Source organism: Salmo trutta, chromosome 16 (assembly GCF_901001165.1).
Source record: "Salmo trutta chromosome 16, fSalTru1.1, whole genome shotgun sequence".
Taxonomy (NCBI): Eukaryota; Metazoa; Chordata; class Actinopteri; order Salmoniformes; family Salmonidae; genus Salmo; species Salmo trutta.
In genome coordinates, this window is record NC_042972.1 from 9,221,072 (window position 1) to 9,237,502 (window position 16,431).

The following is a 16,431-nucleotide window of genomic DNA, read 5'->3' on the forward strand; positions in this document are numbered from 1 at the left end:
CTCTCATGAATAAAGATCTGTGAACCTTTTTTATAAAATCTGAGACTTTGCCCAATTATTTGTGAATCCAGGGTCTTACAAACCTCGTTGAATTGGTTAAAGATTAAATGCGTTATTGGGATTGAAAATTCCCCTAACAATCACATCTGGCTGTGATTGGGAGTCCCATATGGTGGCCGATGTCCATGTTTGACTGGGGTAGGCCGTCATTGTAAATAAAAATGTGTTCTTAACTGACTTGCCGAGTGAAATATATATTTTTTAAATAAATAAAAATAGCTCTTACACAGCCTGGAGGTGTGTTGGGTCATTGTCCTGTTGAAAAAAAAGGATAGTTCCACTAAGAGCAAAACAGATGCTGGTTAAGTGTGCCTTGAATTTGAAATAAATCACAGACAGTGTCACCAGCAAAGCACCCCCACACCATACCACCTCCTCAGTGCTTCACGGTGGGAGACACACATGCGTAGATCAGCCGTTCAGCTACTCTGCGTCTCACAAAAACACAGAGGTTGGAAGCACAAATCTCAAATTTGGACTCATCAGACCAAAGGACAGATTTCCACCGGTTTAATGTCCATTGCTCGTGTTTCTTAGCCCAAGCAAGTCTCTTCTTCTTATTGGTGTCCTTTAGTAGTGGTTTCTATGCAGCAATTCAACCATGAATGCTTGATGCAGTCTTCTCTGAACAGTTGATGTTGAGATGCGTCTGTTACTTGAACTCTGTGAAGCATTAATTTGGGCTGCAATTTCTGCGGTGCAGTTAAATCTAATGAACTTTTCCTCTGCAGCAGAGGTAACTAAGAATCTCTAATATAAAATATATTTTGATTTGTTTAACACTTTTTTGGTTACTACATGATTATTTCATAGTTGTGATGTCTTTACTATTATTCTACAATATAGAAAATAGTAAAAATAAAGAAAAACTCTTGAATGAGTAGGCGTGTCCAAACTTTTGACTGATACTGTATTTAGCATGGTTATATCAATGTCTAGATTTTTCCCTTTTGTTCAGCTGGTGGAACAATCAAGAAGTCTGGAAAGAAGGTATTTGGCATTTGAAGACCATGCACTCATATGTTGCTGAATCACAGCCCCCTGTGAAATCCAGCCCCCCTCCCTCTCTCTCCCTCAGTTTTTTTCTTTCATTTCGATCAATAGTAAAAAGAGGAAAACATGAAATGACCTTTTTGAATTATAATTTACAATGTGGTCTTGTAAATAATAAAGTATTGTAACTACTGCAGGATTTTCACTCCATCATCTTTATTTGAGATTCGGTCAAGATACACATCAGTTTTAGATCAGTAGCTACACTAGACATACAAATATGATATACAGTATTAATATGACTAGTATTGAGGTAAGATTTAATCACAGTTCAATGTAACTTTTCCTAAGCTTGACCATCCTTATAAGCCTTCTTCTCCAGATCCATCACCTCTTCACTCACTTCCTCTGTCCTCCTGTCCATGTACAGGGTTCTATTTCCCAGTCGCAGAGCCTGAAAATCAGATTTGTTTTGTTATATCTATAATTATTTTTCTGTGTCGGGTCATATGTGCATCTGTGTATGGATTGATATGTGAATGTGTGTGTGGAATGATTTGTCTGTAAAGATGACTCTGTTTAGTTTTTTGTCTTTACCCCGTTTTGACAATTTTCTTTAAGAGGAAAGTTTGGGAGATTCAGAATAAAGATCAATGATGCTGCTTACTCTGTTTTGTTGGTGTTGATCTTTTCAGCTCTACCTCCACAGGGTAATGGTCGCTCACCTTCAGGGCCTAATAAAGCACAGTAGTCACATGTTGAGACATGAGCCAGACGGCTCAACTTTGGCATGTACTGTATTTCTAGGACAGGTTGTCACAATGTAGGCTACTAACATGTTCATTTCATCTACTTATATTATTGTAATCAAACCATCGACCAGGATGGAATTTGTCTGTAACCTGCATACTTACATCTTCTTCAGAAAGCCCATATGCAATCTGGAAGTTGAATGGTTTGGCAGAGTTTGGCACGATGGCGTCAAGCATGTCATCCCCATAGATCACAATCCTAGATGTTGATCAGAAAAGGAAGTCAGCAGTCATTCCATATTACACACAAGTAAATTAGTTTTATAATAGCTTTTATGACAGCTCTTATGACATTTTAACTCCTTTAAACAATACCAAAGAAATGTCAAATTAACTCCATAGGTGATTATCTGTTTCATACATGAGGCGTTCATTAATTAATTTCACAAATCACACTGAGCCACCTGTCATAAGTGTTATCGTTGCCTGTGTTTGCTGTGGTGTCCACGTCATCTTTAATCAGCCAGTGGAAATTTTTGTCACTGCGGATACGGATGGCTTTCATGCCCTTTTTAGAAAGGTAGGAACCGTCTGCATTGAAGTCACCTAGGATCATGACGTTCTGGTACAGAGAGAAACATTCAACAACAACAATTATTGTCATCCAGAATAAGGACACTGTTTTTAGGAGAGCATACATAGTTATCTTAAAATCATCATGTGGCTGGTTTTGTATTTTACTTGTCAAAGTCCCATATATACAGTTTAGTGACAAGTGCACTTTCTAAACCCAAGGGAGGTGTTAAGCTCTGTCAATGGCTTAGCTCAGAGCTTACATCAGTCTTCCATTTCTTTGTCACTTCCAGGAAGACATCATAAAGCTCATCCAGCTCCTTCCCTGAATCCTCAGGCTTGGTGTGCACTGGGATCAGTACCAAGTCCTCAAGCACTGAGAAACACAGGAAGAGATGAGATATATATATTACAGCTGTTTATGAATGGGCTTTTATTCTCTGCTGCAATATCCAGCTGTCTGTCTGTTTGCCATTCACGCTCATATTATTTGCTAAATCAAATGCCATATGGATGGATCATGCTTAATTCTAGCACTCCTGTGCCCCTTACCAGAGTTGAGACATTTGAAGCGAAGAATGTAAGGCTCCCTGGCGAAGGCGTCCACATCTCCAGCCTGGTTGTCCTCATATTGCCAGGAGCCAACCAAGTCCACCAAATCATCCCTTTCAGAACATACAATACAACACGTTTAATAGCATTAGTCCTGCATTATATATATATATTTTTATCAGATCACAATGTAAAAAAATGAATGGCATCAGATAGAGGTTTATGAAGGTAAAGTTGACCATGTGTTTGAATTGTACCTGTACAGAAACATAAACTGCTCCTTGTATTTGTCTCTTCCCAGACGAGTGCTGATTTGCAGAGTATATTGTTGCTTTTTATTAGCCCTGGAATGACACACCTGTAATGACTGATACTTATCATGTAGGGCCAGGAGTTTCCCTAGTTGTATATTTTATAGCGTCACATGAGGGAAATCACTTGACTTACTTATTTAATTCCTCCAGGAACTTTTTCACTGAAGTGCCTCTCTCGTCCACCACCTCCAGAATCACTATGATGTCATAGCGAGACACAATCTGATAGGACGAATGGAAGGAAAAGGAGAAAACATTCATTAGTTTATCTGTTTATATGTAGGATAACATCCTTGTTTTGAGGATAGTTTGACAAATGTTTCTCTGAGGGAATTATAAGATCACGAATACAATCATGTAGCTGTACCTTCACAAGGGTAGCAAGGGTGTTTGGGTTTGATAGCTTACGCTTCCCAAATTTCTGGATGTTGAAAGATGCAACCTTCATGACTGCTGCTGGAAAAAGAGATAAATAAAATCACATCCATGTAAAACTATAATGAACTGCTAGTTGATCAAACAAGCAACGATTCCAGAGAAAGGATGTAATTACCTAAACCAAAACAAGTTTAATAGTCCATGTGTTTATTGCCCTCTGTGTGGGTTTTATGATAATGCACAACAGCAATGTCTCTTAAATGGCTCAACACAAGGAAAACATGCTTCAGGACATACATTAGGTTAAACTCAGTACATCTGGCTAGATTCTTGTTAAAATTCCTGATGCAAATGTAGTGTTTCTATTGGCATGGTCACATGATGAAACTATTTTAGTGAAAGGGTTGGAAAGCATGTCTCTGACTACACTTATTTAGAACCTTTAAAAAAGGGTTCTTCGGCTTGACCCTGTAGAACCATTTATGGTTCCAGAACCTTTTCACCAAACAAAGAACCCTTTTAGAGACCTTTATTATGTACAGAAGGTCCCTGTAAATAAAACTCTTTCTAAGAGTGCAGTCATGCACCTTGTTCTGTGGCCCTGTGAGATCTATAACAACCCTCCATTATCTTCAATGGCAGAAGATCTCCTCATGGTGTGAAAAAACAGGACTATTTCAGCGCTACACGTGATTCTGCTAGAGAACATAATAGTAGTTTACAAACTATGTAATATGACGGTCATTACATTGTACATTTAATACTGAAAATCTAATTTGGACTAGAGTCTCCTTCAAAAAATGAATTATTTATATCAAGGGATTAAGCTAAAAATGTCCTTTCATTGTGTTAGGTTAAAGGTCCTCTGTTTGATATCCAGAGTACTTGTCATATCAGCGGTCACTCACGGTTGGGTGGAGGTGAAACCAGTTGATCAAGGTAGGATGGAGCTGGATTAACTGGAGCTGAGGAGTTCAAACTCAAATGCTTCAAGATGAGTTGATCTGCTGACAACAGAATGGACGGCTATTTCCCTATGGAACACGTTGCAACATCACAGCTCCACAGTCTGTGGTTGCAACTCTAATACAGTAATACAACTGTGAGCCAGCAGTTGTACCACTATTTAAATGTATCCTTTATTTAACCAGGAAGTGCTTTTAGATGAGAATGTATTTCTGAGGGAGACCTGGCCAAAGCAGCATTTCCTTACAGTACTTTCAATAAAGTTTTCAGAGGTGTAGGCTTAGTCACTCCAGATGTGTAATTCCTCACCAGATGTGAAATTCCTAGTTGTGAGGAATTCCACCAAGCAGGACAGATAAAAAAATGCATGAAGTCACTTTAGTCCTACAGTGACTCAGCCTACGGACTAGGAGTAGGTTACTGTAGCAACAGCATGTGACTGATTCTAACTTCTCTTTGTTGTGCAATAAACAGGGTTTCTTCTCACAGAACAGTAGTTCTGGATGACTGGCTGGAACATAATTATGAATTCAATGTCATGTAGGTAGCATGCAAAAACAATCCAGCATATTTCAGTCAAATTAAACCACTAGAGTTGTAAAAGGATGTAACATGATCTCTGTTGACAAGGTCCAACATGCTCAGACATTACCTGTGGTATATTGTGTGGGAAGGGGCTTACAGGAATGTTCTATCTGGTTTCTTTCACTGACAAACTTGCAAAAACAAATGAGATATTTTACCATCAGTTCAAATACCTCCAAACCCTAATTGCACCATAATAACAGAAGGCTTAGAACAGTGTTTCCCAACTCCAGTCCTCAAGTACCCCCAACAGTGTGCATTTGTATTGTAGCCCTGGACAAGGTCACCTGATTCAACTTGTCAATTAATCATCAAGTTCTCAATGAATTAAAGCAAAACAAGAAAATCATTGAAAATATTCCAAGTATTTAAAATTCTTTGTGCTGGAGTCTGCATACAAATGTAGGAAAACCTCATATCTGTAAATTCCATTTCGACTTCACTTACCTGAAGGGATGATCGGCTCTATGATGATGTGGTGCAGTATCTTGTTTAGCAATGAACAACTGTAACTCTCTTTCAGGGGCTTGGCCTTCTTATAGCAAGCATATGTCACTTGATTGGCTGAAACTTGTGTGTGAGCCAAGCCCAGCCCCTAGTTGATAGAGCGGCCCCAGCTGAACCAGTCAGTAAAGGATAACCAAAACATTAACATCCTGCCCACACACTTTTCTAACAGATCACCTGCAACTACACCTGCAACCTTCTCTTAAAAGGAAGATACTGAAGTAATATTCATTAGAAACACTCCTACACTGGTTTAAGAGGGTTCGGCCAACACGCTATCTATAGATACAGTAGCAATGTATTTCTGTAGGTACAGTGCCATGTACAAGTATTTATCCACCTTGGCGTTTTTCCTGTTTTGTTGCATTACAACCTGTAATTTAAATGGATTTGTATTTGGATTTCATGTAATGGACTTACACAAAATACTCCAAATTGGTGAAGCGAAATGAAAAAAATAACTTGTTTCATAAAATGCGAAAAAATAAATAATGGAAAAGTTGTGCGTGCATACTGTATGTACTCACCCCCTTTGCTATGAAGCCCCTAAATAAGATCTGGTGCAACCAATTACCTTCAGAAGTCACATAATTAGTTAAATAAAGTCCACCTGTGTGCAATCTAAGTGTTACATGATCTGTCACATGATCTCAGTATATATACACCTGTTCTGAAAGGCCCCAGAGTCTGCAACACCACTAAGCAAGGGACACCACCAAGCAAGTGGCACCATGAAGACCAAGGAGCTCTCCAAACAGGTCAGGGACAAAGTTGTGGAGAAGTACAGATCAGGGTTGGGTTATAAAAAATATCCAAAACACTGAACATCCCACGGAGCACCATTAAATCCATTATAAAAAAATGGAAAGAATATGGCATCACAACATACCTTCCAAGAGAGGCTCGCCCACCAAAACTCACAGACTAGGCAAGGAGGGCATTAATCAGAGAAGCAACAAAGAGACCAAAGATAACCCTGATGGAGCTGCAAAGTTCCACAGCGGAGATTGGAGTATCTGTCCATAGGACCACTTTAAGCCGTACACTCCACAGAGCTGGGCTTTATGGAAGAGTGGCCAGAAAAAAAGCCATTGCTTAAAGAAAAATATAAGCAAACACGTTTGGTGTTCGCCAAAAGGCATGTGGGAGACTCCCCAAACATATGGAAGATGAGACTAAAATTGAGCTTTTTGGCCATCAAGGTAAATGATATGTCTGGCGCAAACCCAACACCTTTCATCACCCCGAGAACACCATCCCGCCATGGTGGTGGCAGCATCATGCCGTGGGGATGTTTTTCATCGGCAGGGACTGGGAAACTGGTCATAATTGAAGGAATGATGGATGGTGCTAAATACAGAGAAATTCTTGAGGAAACCTGTTTCAGTCTTCCAGAGATTTGAGACTGGGACGGAGGTTCACCTTCCAGCAGGACAATGACCCTAAGCATACTGCTAAAGCAACACTCGAGTGGTTTAAGGGGAAACATTTAAATGTCTTGGAATGGCCTAGTCAAAGCCCAAATTGTGTGACATTAACCAGTTCTTTGAGTTTATAGAAAAGTAAACAATTGTTAACAAAAAAAATACATCTTAAGCTACCCCACCCAGCTGGCAAGAGATCAAGATACATCCTGGTTACCACCAGCACCAGATTTACAAAGCCTTCAGAGCTTCTCATAGTTTAAAAGAAAATGTTTTATTATTTTTATTATGTATTTTGTGGGGGGGCTCGGATGGTTGAGGGGCAGCTCTCAGTGACTGTGGGGGTCTTTGATGGTTGGCAGCCTGGCGGTTGAGAGCTTGGGCCGGTGGCCGATAGGTTGCTGGTTCGGGTCCCTGTTTTGACTTGACTTGGTGGGAGATTTGTCGACATGCCCTTGGGTAGGGCGGTTGACCCAGATTGCTCCAGTGGGTTGCTCTGGACTGGAGAAGGTTAGATGACTGAATGTAATGTAAATGTTGAACGGCTTCACTGCAGGTAGATTGTATGTTTTAATTTTCAATAATACAAAATAAATTTTAAAAAGGCAACAGAGCATCTTTCGGCTCCTGGGTACATCACCATAACACGCTACCAACTTGGAATAAAGAAACAGTTATAATATCGACTAAATTGAGTATTTAAGACAACTTATCAATTAACTTTAGTCAATCATCTTCTTTGTTAATGTCATATCATTTTTTTTTAATAATATCATATTTTGTACCAAAAAGCCAAAAGCATAGAGAAAGTTAACCTGAGAAACGTTTGTATAATATTTAATGTTTATGTTCTTCGTGTGAGAAAAAGCTGCGGCTGATTTGTTTTCACAGGAAGTAACGACTGGCTGCACAGGAAGTAACCCTGTTTTGAGGCTTCCGCTCTTTTTGAGGTTAGACAGTCTGCAAGGCTAGTGTTCTGCTTTCTGTATGTCAGACACAGGAGGTTGGTGGCACCCTAATTGGGGAGGACAGGCTCATGGGAATGGCTGGAGCGGAAGGAGTAGAATGGTATAAAATACATGGAACACATGGTTTCCATGATTTCTATGGTTTCCATGGTTTCCATGTGTTTGATGCCATTCCATTCCAGCTCCTTAACAACAGCTTCAACCTCCAAACCATAAGACCGCTGAACAATTAATCAAATGGCCACCGGATTATTTACAATGACACCGCCCCACCCTCCATTTTTGTACACTGCTGCTACTTGCTGTTTATTATCTGTGCATAGTCACTTCACCCTTACCTACATGTACAAGTTACCTCAACTAACCTGTACCCCTGCACATTGACTCGGTACCGCTACCCTCTGTATATAGACTCGTTATTGTTATTTTATTGTGTTACTTTTTTATCATTTTTGACTTTAGTTTATTTGGTAAATATTTTCCTAACTCTTTCTTGAACTGCACTGTTGGTTAAGGGCTTGTAAGTAAGCATTTCACGGTAAGGTCTACACATGTTGTATTCGGCACATGTGAAAAATAAAGTTTGATTTGATTACTATGATCCATTATTATGAGCCGTCCTCCCCTCAACAGCCTCCACTGATGTCAGATATGGGAAAAGTCTGGTTATTTTGTGCCCCTGTGCAATTTCAGGAAAGGATGAATGACAACCAGGCAAGATTCACAATGAACAATATTTTGGGGGGAAAAGGTAGGAAGCATCTCATAAAAAATAGGGGCAATGTCTCTTTAAAAGTCTCTTCTCAAAAATATCAGTTCCTTTTAAAGCATAAACATGACATACATTGTGGTAAGACTTCATCACAGTTCAATGTAACTTTTCCCAAGCTTGGCCATCTGCATCTTCAGCACCTGTTTCTCTAAATGTAGCTTCTCTGGTTGGAGGAGGAGAAGGTTTCCTGTCTTCAGTTCCATCACCTCTTCACACAATCCCTCTGTCCTCTTGTCCATGTACAGGGTTCTGCATCTTCAGCACCTGTATCTCTAAATGTAGCTTCTCTGTTTGGAGGAGGAGAAGGTTTCCTGTCTTCAGTTCCATCACCTCTTCACACAATCCCTCTGTCCTCTTGTCCATGTACAGGGTTCTGCATCTTCAGCACCTGTATCTCTAAATGTAGCTTCTCTGGTTGGAGGAGGAGAAGGTTTCCTCTCTTCAGTTCCACCACCTCTGTCCTCTTGTCTGTGTCCCCATGTATAGGCTATTATTTTTATTATTATCTCATTATCTGAAAATACAGTATATATATTTTTTTTAATGTTGTTGCAGATTTTGAATGTGTGTAGGATATGTGCAGGTGTGTAGAGTGATATGTGCAGGTGTGTGTAGAGTGATATGTGCAGGTGTGTGTAGAGTGATATGTGCAGGTGTGTGTAGAGTGATATGTGCAGGTGTGTGTAGAGTGATATGTGCAGGTGTGTGTAGAGTGATATGTGCAGGTGTGTGTAGAGTGATATGTGCAGGTGTGTGTAGAGTGATATGTGCAGGTGTGTGTAGAGTGATGTGTGCAGGTGTGTGTAGAGTGATATGTGCAGGTGTGTGTAGAGTGATATGTGCAGGTGTGTGTAGAGTGATATGTGCAGGTGTGTGTAGAGTGATATGTGCAGGTGTGTGTAGAGTGATATGTGCAGGTGTGTGTAGAGTGACATGTGCAGGTGTGTGTAGAGTGACATGTGCAGGTGTGTGTAGAGTGATATGTGCAGGTGTGTGTAGAGTGACATGTGCAGGTGTGTGTAGAGTGACATGTGCAGGTGTGTGTAGAGTGATATGTGCAGGTGTGTGTAGAGTGACATGTGCAGGTGTGTGTAGAGTGATATGTGCAGGTGTGTGTGTGTAGAGTGATATGTGCAGGTGTGTGTGGAGATGTACAGTATGTGAATGTTACTCTGTTCTGTTGATCTTTTCAGCTCCTCCACAGGGTAATGGTCGCTCACCTTCAGGGCCTAATAAAGCACAGTAGTCACATGTTGAGACATGAGCCAGACGGCTCAACTTTGACATGTACTGTATTTCTAGGACAGGTTGTCACAATGTAGGCTACTAACATGTTCATTTCATCTACTTATATTATTGTAATCAAACCATCTACCAGGATGAAACTTGTCTGTAATGTGCATATTAACATCTTCAGAAAGCCCAGTGGTGGAAAAAGTACACAATTGTCATACTTGAGTAAAAGTAAAGATACCTTAATAGAAAATGACAAGTAAATGTGAAAGTCCCCCGGTAAGATACTACTTGAGTAAAAGTCTAAAAGTATTTGGTTTTAAATACACCTAAGTATCAAAAGAAAAGTATAAATAATTTCAAATTCTTTATATTAGGCAAACCAGACAGCATTATTTTCTTGTTTTTTATTTATTTACGGATAGCAAGGGGCAGACTCCAACACTCAGACATCATTTGCAAATGAACATTTGTGTTTAGTGAGTCCGCCAGATCAGAGGCAGTAGGGATGACCAGGGATGTTCTCTTGATAAGTGTGTGAATTGGACCATTTTCTTGTCATGCTAAGAATTCAACGAGTACGTTTGAGTGTCAGGGAAAATGTATGGAGGTAAAAGTACATTATTTTCTTTCGGAATGTAGTGAAGTAAAAGTAAAAGTAGTCAAAAATATACACTACCGTTCAAAAGTTTGGGCTCACTTAGAAATGTTCTTGTTTTCCAAGAAAACATACATGAAAGGAGTTGCAAAATGAATAGAAAATATAGTCAAGACGTTGACAAAGTTATAAATAATGATTTTTAATTGAAATAATAATTGTGTCCTTCAAACTTTGCTTCCGTCAAAGAATCCTCCATTTGCAGCAATTACAGCCTTGCAGATCTTTGGCATTCTAGTTATCAATTTGTTGAGGTAATCAGAAGAGATTTCCCCCCATGCTTCCTGAAGCAAACAAGTTGGATTGGCTTGATGGGCACCTCTTACGCACCATACGGTCAAGCTGCTCCCACAACAGCTCAATAGGGTTGAGTTCTGGTGACTGTGCTGGCCCCTCCTCTGTCCAGTGTTTGTGTTCTTTTGCCCATCTTAATATTTTATTTTTATTGGCCAGTCTGAGATATGGCTTTTTCTTTGCAACTCTGCCCAGAAGGTCAGCATCCCGGAGTCGCCTCTTCACTGTTGACGTTGAGACGGGTGTTTTTACGGGTACTATTTAAAGAAGCTGCCAGTTGAGGACTTGTGAGGCGTCTGTTTCTCAAACTAGACACTCTAATGTACTTGTCCTCTTGCTCAGTTGTGCACCGGGGCCTCCCACTCGTCTTTATCTTTTGGTTAGAGCCAGTTTGCGCTGTTCTGTGAAGGGAGTAGTACACAGCGTTGTACGAGATCTTCAGTTTCTTTGCAATTTCTTGCATGGAATAGCCTTAATTTCTCAGAACAAGAATAGACTGACGAGTTTCAGAAGAAAGTTATTTGTTTCTGGCCATTTTGAGCCTGTAATCGAAACCACAAATGCTGATGCTCCAGGTACTCAACTAGTCTAAAGAAGGTCAGTTTTATTGCTTCTTTAATCAGGACAACCGTTTTCAGCTGTGCTAACATAATTGCAAAAGGTTTTTCTAATGATCAATTAGCCTTTTAAAATGATAAACTTGGATTAGCTAACACAACGTGCCATTGGAACACAGAAGTGATGGTTGCTGATAATGGGCCTCTGTACACCTATGTAGATATTCCATAAACAAATCTGCCATTTCCAGCTACAATAGTCATTTACAACATTAACAATGTCTACACTGTATTTCTGATCAATTTGATGTATGCGGAGGATGAGGGCTTAAGCAGGTATCTCAGATAGGAGGGAGTGAGACCTAAGAGGTTTTTATAAATAAGCACATTTAGCAATTTAGCCTAGTAGCCTGTTTCAAGTGAGAATTAGGCAGGTCTGATGCTGAAAAATAAATGATATTCTTGACTACACCCATATTTAATTTTTGTAAAAAACAAAAGTAGTATTTAGTTCCAGTAGTTAGCTACACCGCTACATGGTAAAACAGTAGTGTGTAGTTCCAGTAGTTAGCTACACTGCTACATGGTAAAACAGTAGTGTGTAGTTCCAGTAGTTAGCTACACCTCTACATGGTAAAACAGTAGTGTGTAGTTCCAGTAGTTAGCTACACCGCTACATGGTAAAACAGTAGTGTGTAGTTCCAGTAGTTAGCTACACCTCTACATGGCATGAAAAGTCATTAACTACTGAAAACACTACCAACATTTTTATTTAGTTCAAGTACCACCAAGCTACTGTAAAATGTAGTTAAATTACTGCTCCCTAACACTGTATGTCAACACATGTATTGTTTTTATCTTCATGGAATGCCATTCCAGTCACTGCGTGTTGGAACTTGCCCTGATGATCAGAGGGGCCAAAATAAATAGGGGCCCTGTAGTCTAGGTTGGTCTAGCAGTCTAAGCCTGTGCAACACTGGCCTGCTGGAGCAACACTGGAGCAACACTGGCCTGCTGGAGCAACACTGGAGCAACACTGGCCTGCTGGAGCAACACTGGAGCAACACTGGCCTGCTGGAGCATGGGGTTTGAATCCAGCCCACGACTATTTCAGAACTCTCTCCTCTCTTTCTATCCTGTCCAATAAACATGAACAAAATATATATGGAAGTAGTGGGACTGCCCCAGTCTTTAAAGGCCTAGTGCACTCAAAAACAAGATTTCCTGTGTTATATATATATATACTGCTCAAAAAAATAAAGGGAACACTTAAACAACACATCCTAGATCTGAATGAAAGAAATAATCTTATTAAATACGTTTTTCTTTACATATTTGAATGTGCAGACAACAAAATCACACAAAAATAATCAATGGAAATCCAATTTATCAACCCATGGAGGTCTGGATTTGGAGTCACACTCAAAATTAAAGTGGAAAACCACACTACAGGCTGATCCAACTTTGATGTAATGTCCTTAAAACAAGTCAAAATGAGGCTCAGTAGTGTGTGTGGCCTCCACGTGCCTGTATGACCTCCCTACAACGCCTGGGCATGCTCCTGATGAGATGGCGGATGGTCTCTTGAGGGATCTCCTCCCAGACCTGGACTAAAGCATCCGCCAACTCCTGGACAGTCTGTGGTGCAACGTGGCGTTGGTGGATGGAGCGAGACATGATGTCCCAGATGTGCTCAATTGGATTCAGGTCTGGGGAACGGGCGGGCCAGTCCATAGCATCAATGCCTTCCTCTTGCAGGAACTGCTGACACACTCCAGCCACATGAGGTCTAGCATTGTCTTGCATTAGGAGGAACCCAGGGCCAACTGCACCAGCATATGGTCTCACAAGGGGTCTGAGGATCTCATCTCGGTACCTAATGGCAGTCAGGCTACCTCTGGCGAGCACATGGAGGGCTGTGCGGCCCCCCAAAGAAATGCCACCCCACACCATGACTGACCCACCGCCAAACCGGTCATGCTGGAGGATGTTGCAGGCAGCAGAACGTTCTCCACGGTGTCTCCAGACTCTGTCACGTCTGTCACGTGCTCAGTGTGAACCTGCTTTCATCTGTGAAGAGCACAGTGGCGAATTTGCCAATCTTGGTGTTCTCTGGCAAATGCCAAATGTTCTGCACGGTGTTGGGCTGTAAGCACAACCCCCAACTGTGGACGTCAGGCCCTCATACCACCCTCATGGAGTCTGTTTCTGACCGTTTGAGCAGACACATGCACATTTGTGGCCTGCTGGAGGTCATTTTGCAGGGCTCTGGCAGTGCTTCTCCTGCTCCTCCTTGCACAAAGGCGAACGTAGCGGTCCTGCTGCTGGGTTGTTGCCCTCCAACGGCCTCCTCCACGTCTCCTGATGTACTGGCCTGTCTCCTGGTAGCGCCTCCATGCTCTGGACACTACGCTGACAGACACAGCAAACCTTCTTGCCACAGCTCGCATTGATGTGCCATCCTGGATGAGCTGCACTACCTGAGCCACTTGTGTGGGTTGTAGACTCCGTCTCATGCTACCACTAGAGTGAAAGCACCGCCAGCATTCAAAAGTGACCAAAACATCAGCCAGGAAGCATAGGAACTGAGAAGTGGTCTGTGGTCCCCACCTGCAGAACCACTCCTTTATTGGGGGTGTCTTGCTAATTGCCTATAATTTCCACCTGTTGTCTATTCCATTTGCACAACAGCATGTGAAATTTATTGTCAATCAGTGTTGCTTCCTAAGTGGACAGTTTGATTTCACAGAAGTGTGATTGACTTGGAGTTACATTGTGTTGTTTAAGTGTTCCCTTTATTTTTTTTAGCAGTGTATATACTGTATTTCCACACTATGAGGTTGGAATAATACTGTGAAATTGTGAAAATTATGGTAATGACTTTTTAGTGTAAGAGCTGTTTGAAAAGACTGGAATTTCAGCCTGTTTTGGTGGGATGGAGTTTTGGCCTTCCAAGGTGACATCACCATGCGGTAAATATGTAAATAGAACAATAAGACAGAGAGTTTTCAGTTTCCCCTCCCCGCTCAGACCACTCCCAAACAGATATTCTTGTTTCTTTTTGACCATTTTCATTTAAAACAATCACAGTAAGGTACTTAATAGGTAACCAGAAAATTGATATTAAGATGAATAAATAAAAGAAAACAGCTGCATTGGACCGTAATGGATAGTAATTAGCTTTTTATGCATTTTTCTCTCTACGGTTATTCTGGTCTTCAACTTAATCATGAGAATAGCATGTTGTTCACCCGCTAGTCGTTTTGTGTGGAGATCAAAGAAATGAAGGTGTGGTGGAGGTGTGTCTACATATACACCGTATTAATGAAGGTGTGGTGGAGGTGTGTCTACAGATACACCGTATTAATGAAGGTGTGGTGGAGGTGTGTCTACAGATACACCGTATTAATGAAGGTGTGGTGGAGGTGTCTACAGATACACTGTATTAATGAAGGTGTGGTGGAGGTGTCTACAGATACACCGTATTAATGAAGGTGTGGTGGAGGTGTGTCTACATATACACCGTATTAATGAAGGTGTGGTGGAGGTGTGTCTATAGATACACCGTATTAATGAAGGTGTGGTGGAGGTGTCTACAGATACACCGTATTAATGAAGGTGTGGTGGAGGTGTGTCTATAGATACACCGTATTAATGAAGGTGTGGTGGAGGTGTGTCTACAGATACACCGTATTAATGAAGGTGTGGTGGAGGTGTGTCTATAGATACATCGTATTAATGAAGGTGTGGTGGAGGTGTGTCTACAGATACACCGTATTAATGAAGGTGTGGTGGAGGTGTCTATAGATACACCGTATTAATGAAGGTGTGGTGGAGGTGTGTCTACAGATACACCGTATTAATGAAGGTGTGGTGAAGGTGTGTCTACAGATACACCGTATTAATGAAGGTGTGGTGGAGGTGTCTATAGATACACCGTATTAATGAAGGTGTGGTGGAGGTGTGTCTATAGATACACCGTATTAATGAAGGTGTGGTGGAGGTGTGTCTATAGATACACCGTATTAATGAAGGTGTGGTGGAGGTGTCTACAGATACACCGTATTAATGAAGGTGTGGTGGAGGTGTGTCTACAGATACACTGTATTAATGAAGGTGTATCAGTGTATCTGTGTATTTGTCCTGACCTTGCCTTAATTCCATCATAATTCCACATCTTTACGAGCGATGAAACCATGAATAAGGTCGAGCAACCTGTCGGTTCCAAGTGGAACAACGACATTTCATGTTGATGTTCTTCGTGTGAGAAACAGCTGTGAGACTGTACAGGAAGTAATTGCATGCATGTGTTAGACGTTTTGAGGCTTCCGCTCTTCTTGAGGTCAGACAGGCTGTACGGCTGGTGGTCTGCGTTCTGTCTTTAAAGCCTTTTTGTCTGTACTGGTATCTATTAACAATTTACTGGTGAATTGAATGACCAGGACTGAATCCAACTCCAATGAACACGTTGTGGGGACTAAAATAGCTAATTATTTCTACCCGATTATTTCTTCCATAAAACATCAGGAAGTCTAGCCTCTTTTTATATGGTAAAGAATGGAAGCATATACTGCATTAAATCAATGTTTGATTAAGTAAAAATGAGTGTGAAATAACAGGTTTATTAACAAGTCATCTTGACAAACATGTTACATCCAAATACAAGCATTGTGGATACAGACTGTATAAACACTAGACTCTATGCCTAGTACTAAGATGTATAATAACTGTTATGTTACCTGAAGCAATAAGTAAGGTGGCATCATTTAACGTCAGAAGATGGGGCCCAAGCAAAGTGGCCAATAAGAAAGTCCTGAAATATCTCTATTATTCTGTTCTATCCCA

At 40.9% G+C, this 16,431-nt stretch overlaps 1 protein-coding gene across 12 annotated transcripts; it reads right to left on the bottom strand.

The window, feature by feature from the left end:
* Positions 1-1,249: 1,249 nt before the first annotated feature.
* LOC115150043 (deoxyribonuclease gamma) lies at positions 1,250-5,684 on the bottom strand. Of its 12 annotated transcripts, none has more exons than XM_029692927.1 (11): positions 5,621-5,684; positions 4,531-4,587; positions 3,612-3,697; positions 3,378-3,466; positions 3,188-3,274; positions 2,931-3,043; positions 2,642-2,754; positions 2,270-2,427; positions 1,968-2,064; positions 1,721-1,787; positions 1,250-1,507 (listed from the first exon to the last, which is right to left on the bottom strand). In XM_029692927.1, exons 3-11 carry the CDS (start codon positions 3,690-3,692, stop codon positions 1,488-1,490), a joined length of 825 nt encoding a protein of 274 aa, XP_029548787.1. In that variant the 5' UTR covers positions 3,693-3,697; positions 4,531-4,587; positions 5,621-5,684; the 3' UTR covers positions 1,250-1,487. The 12 variants fall into 12 exon arrangements, with proteins under 12 accessions (XP_029548787.1, XP_029548786.1, XP_029548782.1 ...); XM_029692926.1 differs by having other exon boundaries at positions 3,612-3,700; XM_029692922.1 differs by having other exon boundaries at positions 4,531-4,626; positions 5,621-5,676.
* Positions 5,685-16,431: the final 10,747 nt, after the last annotated feature.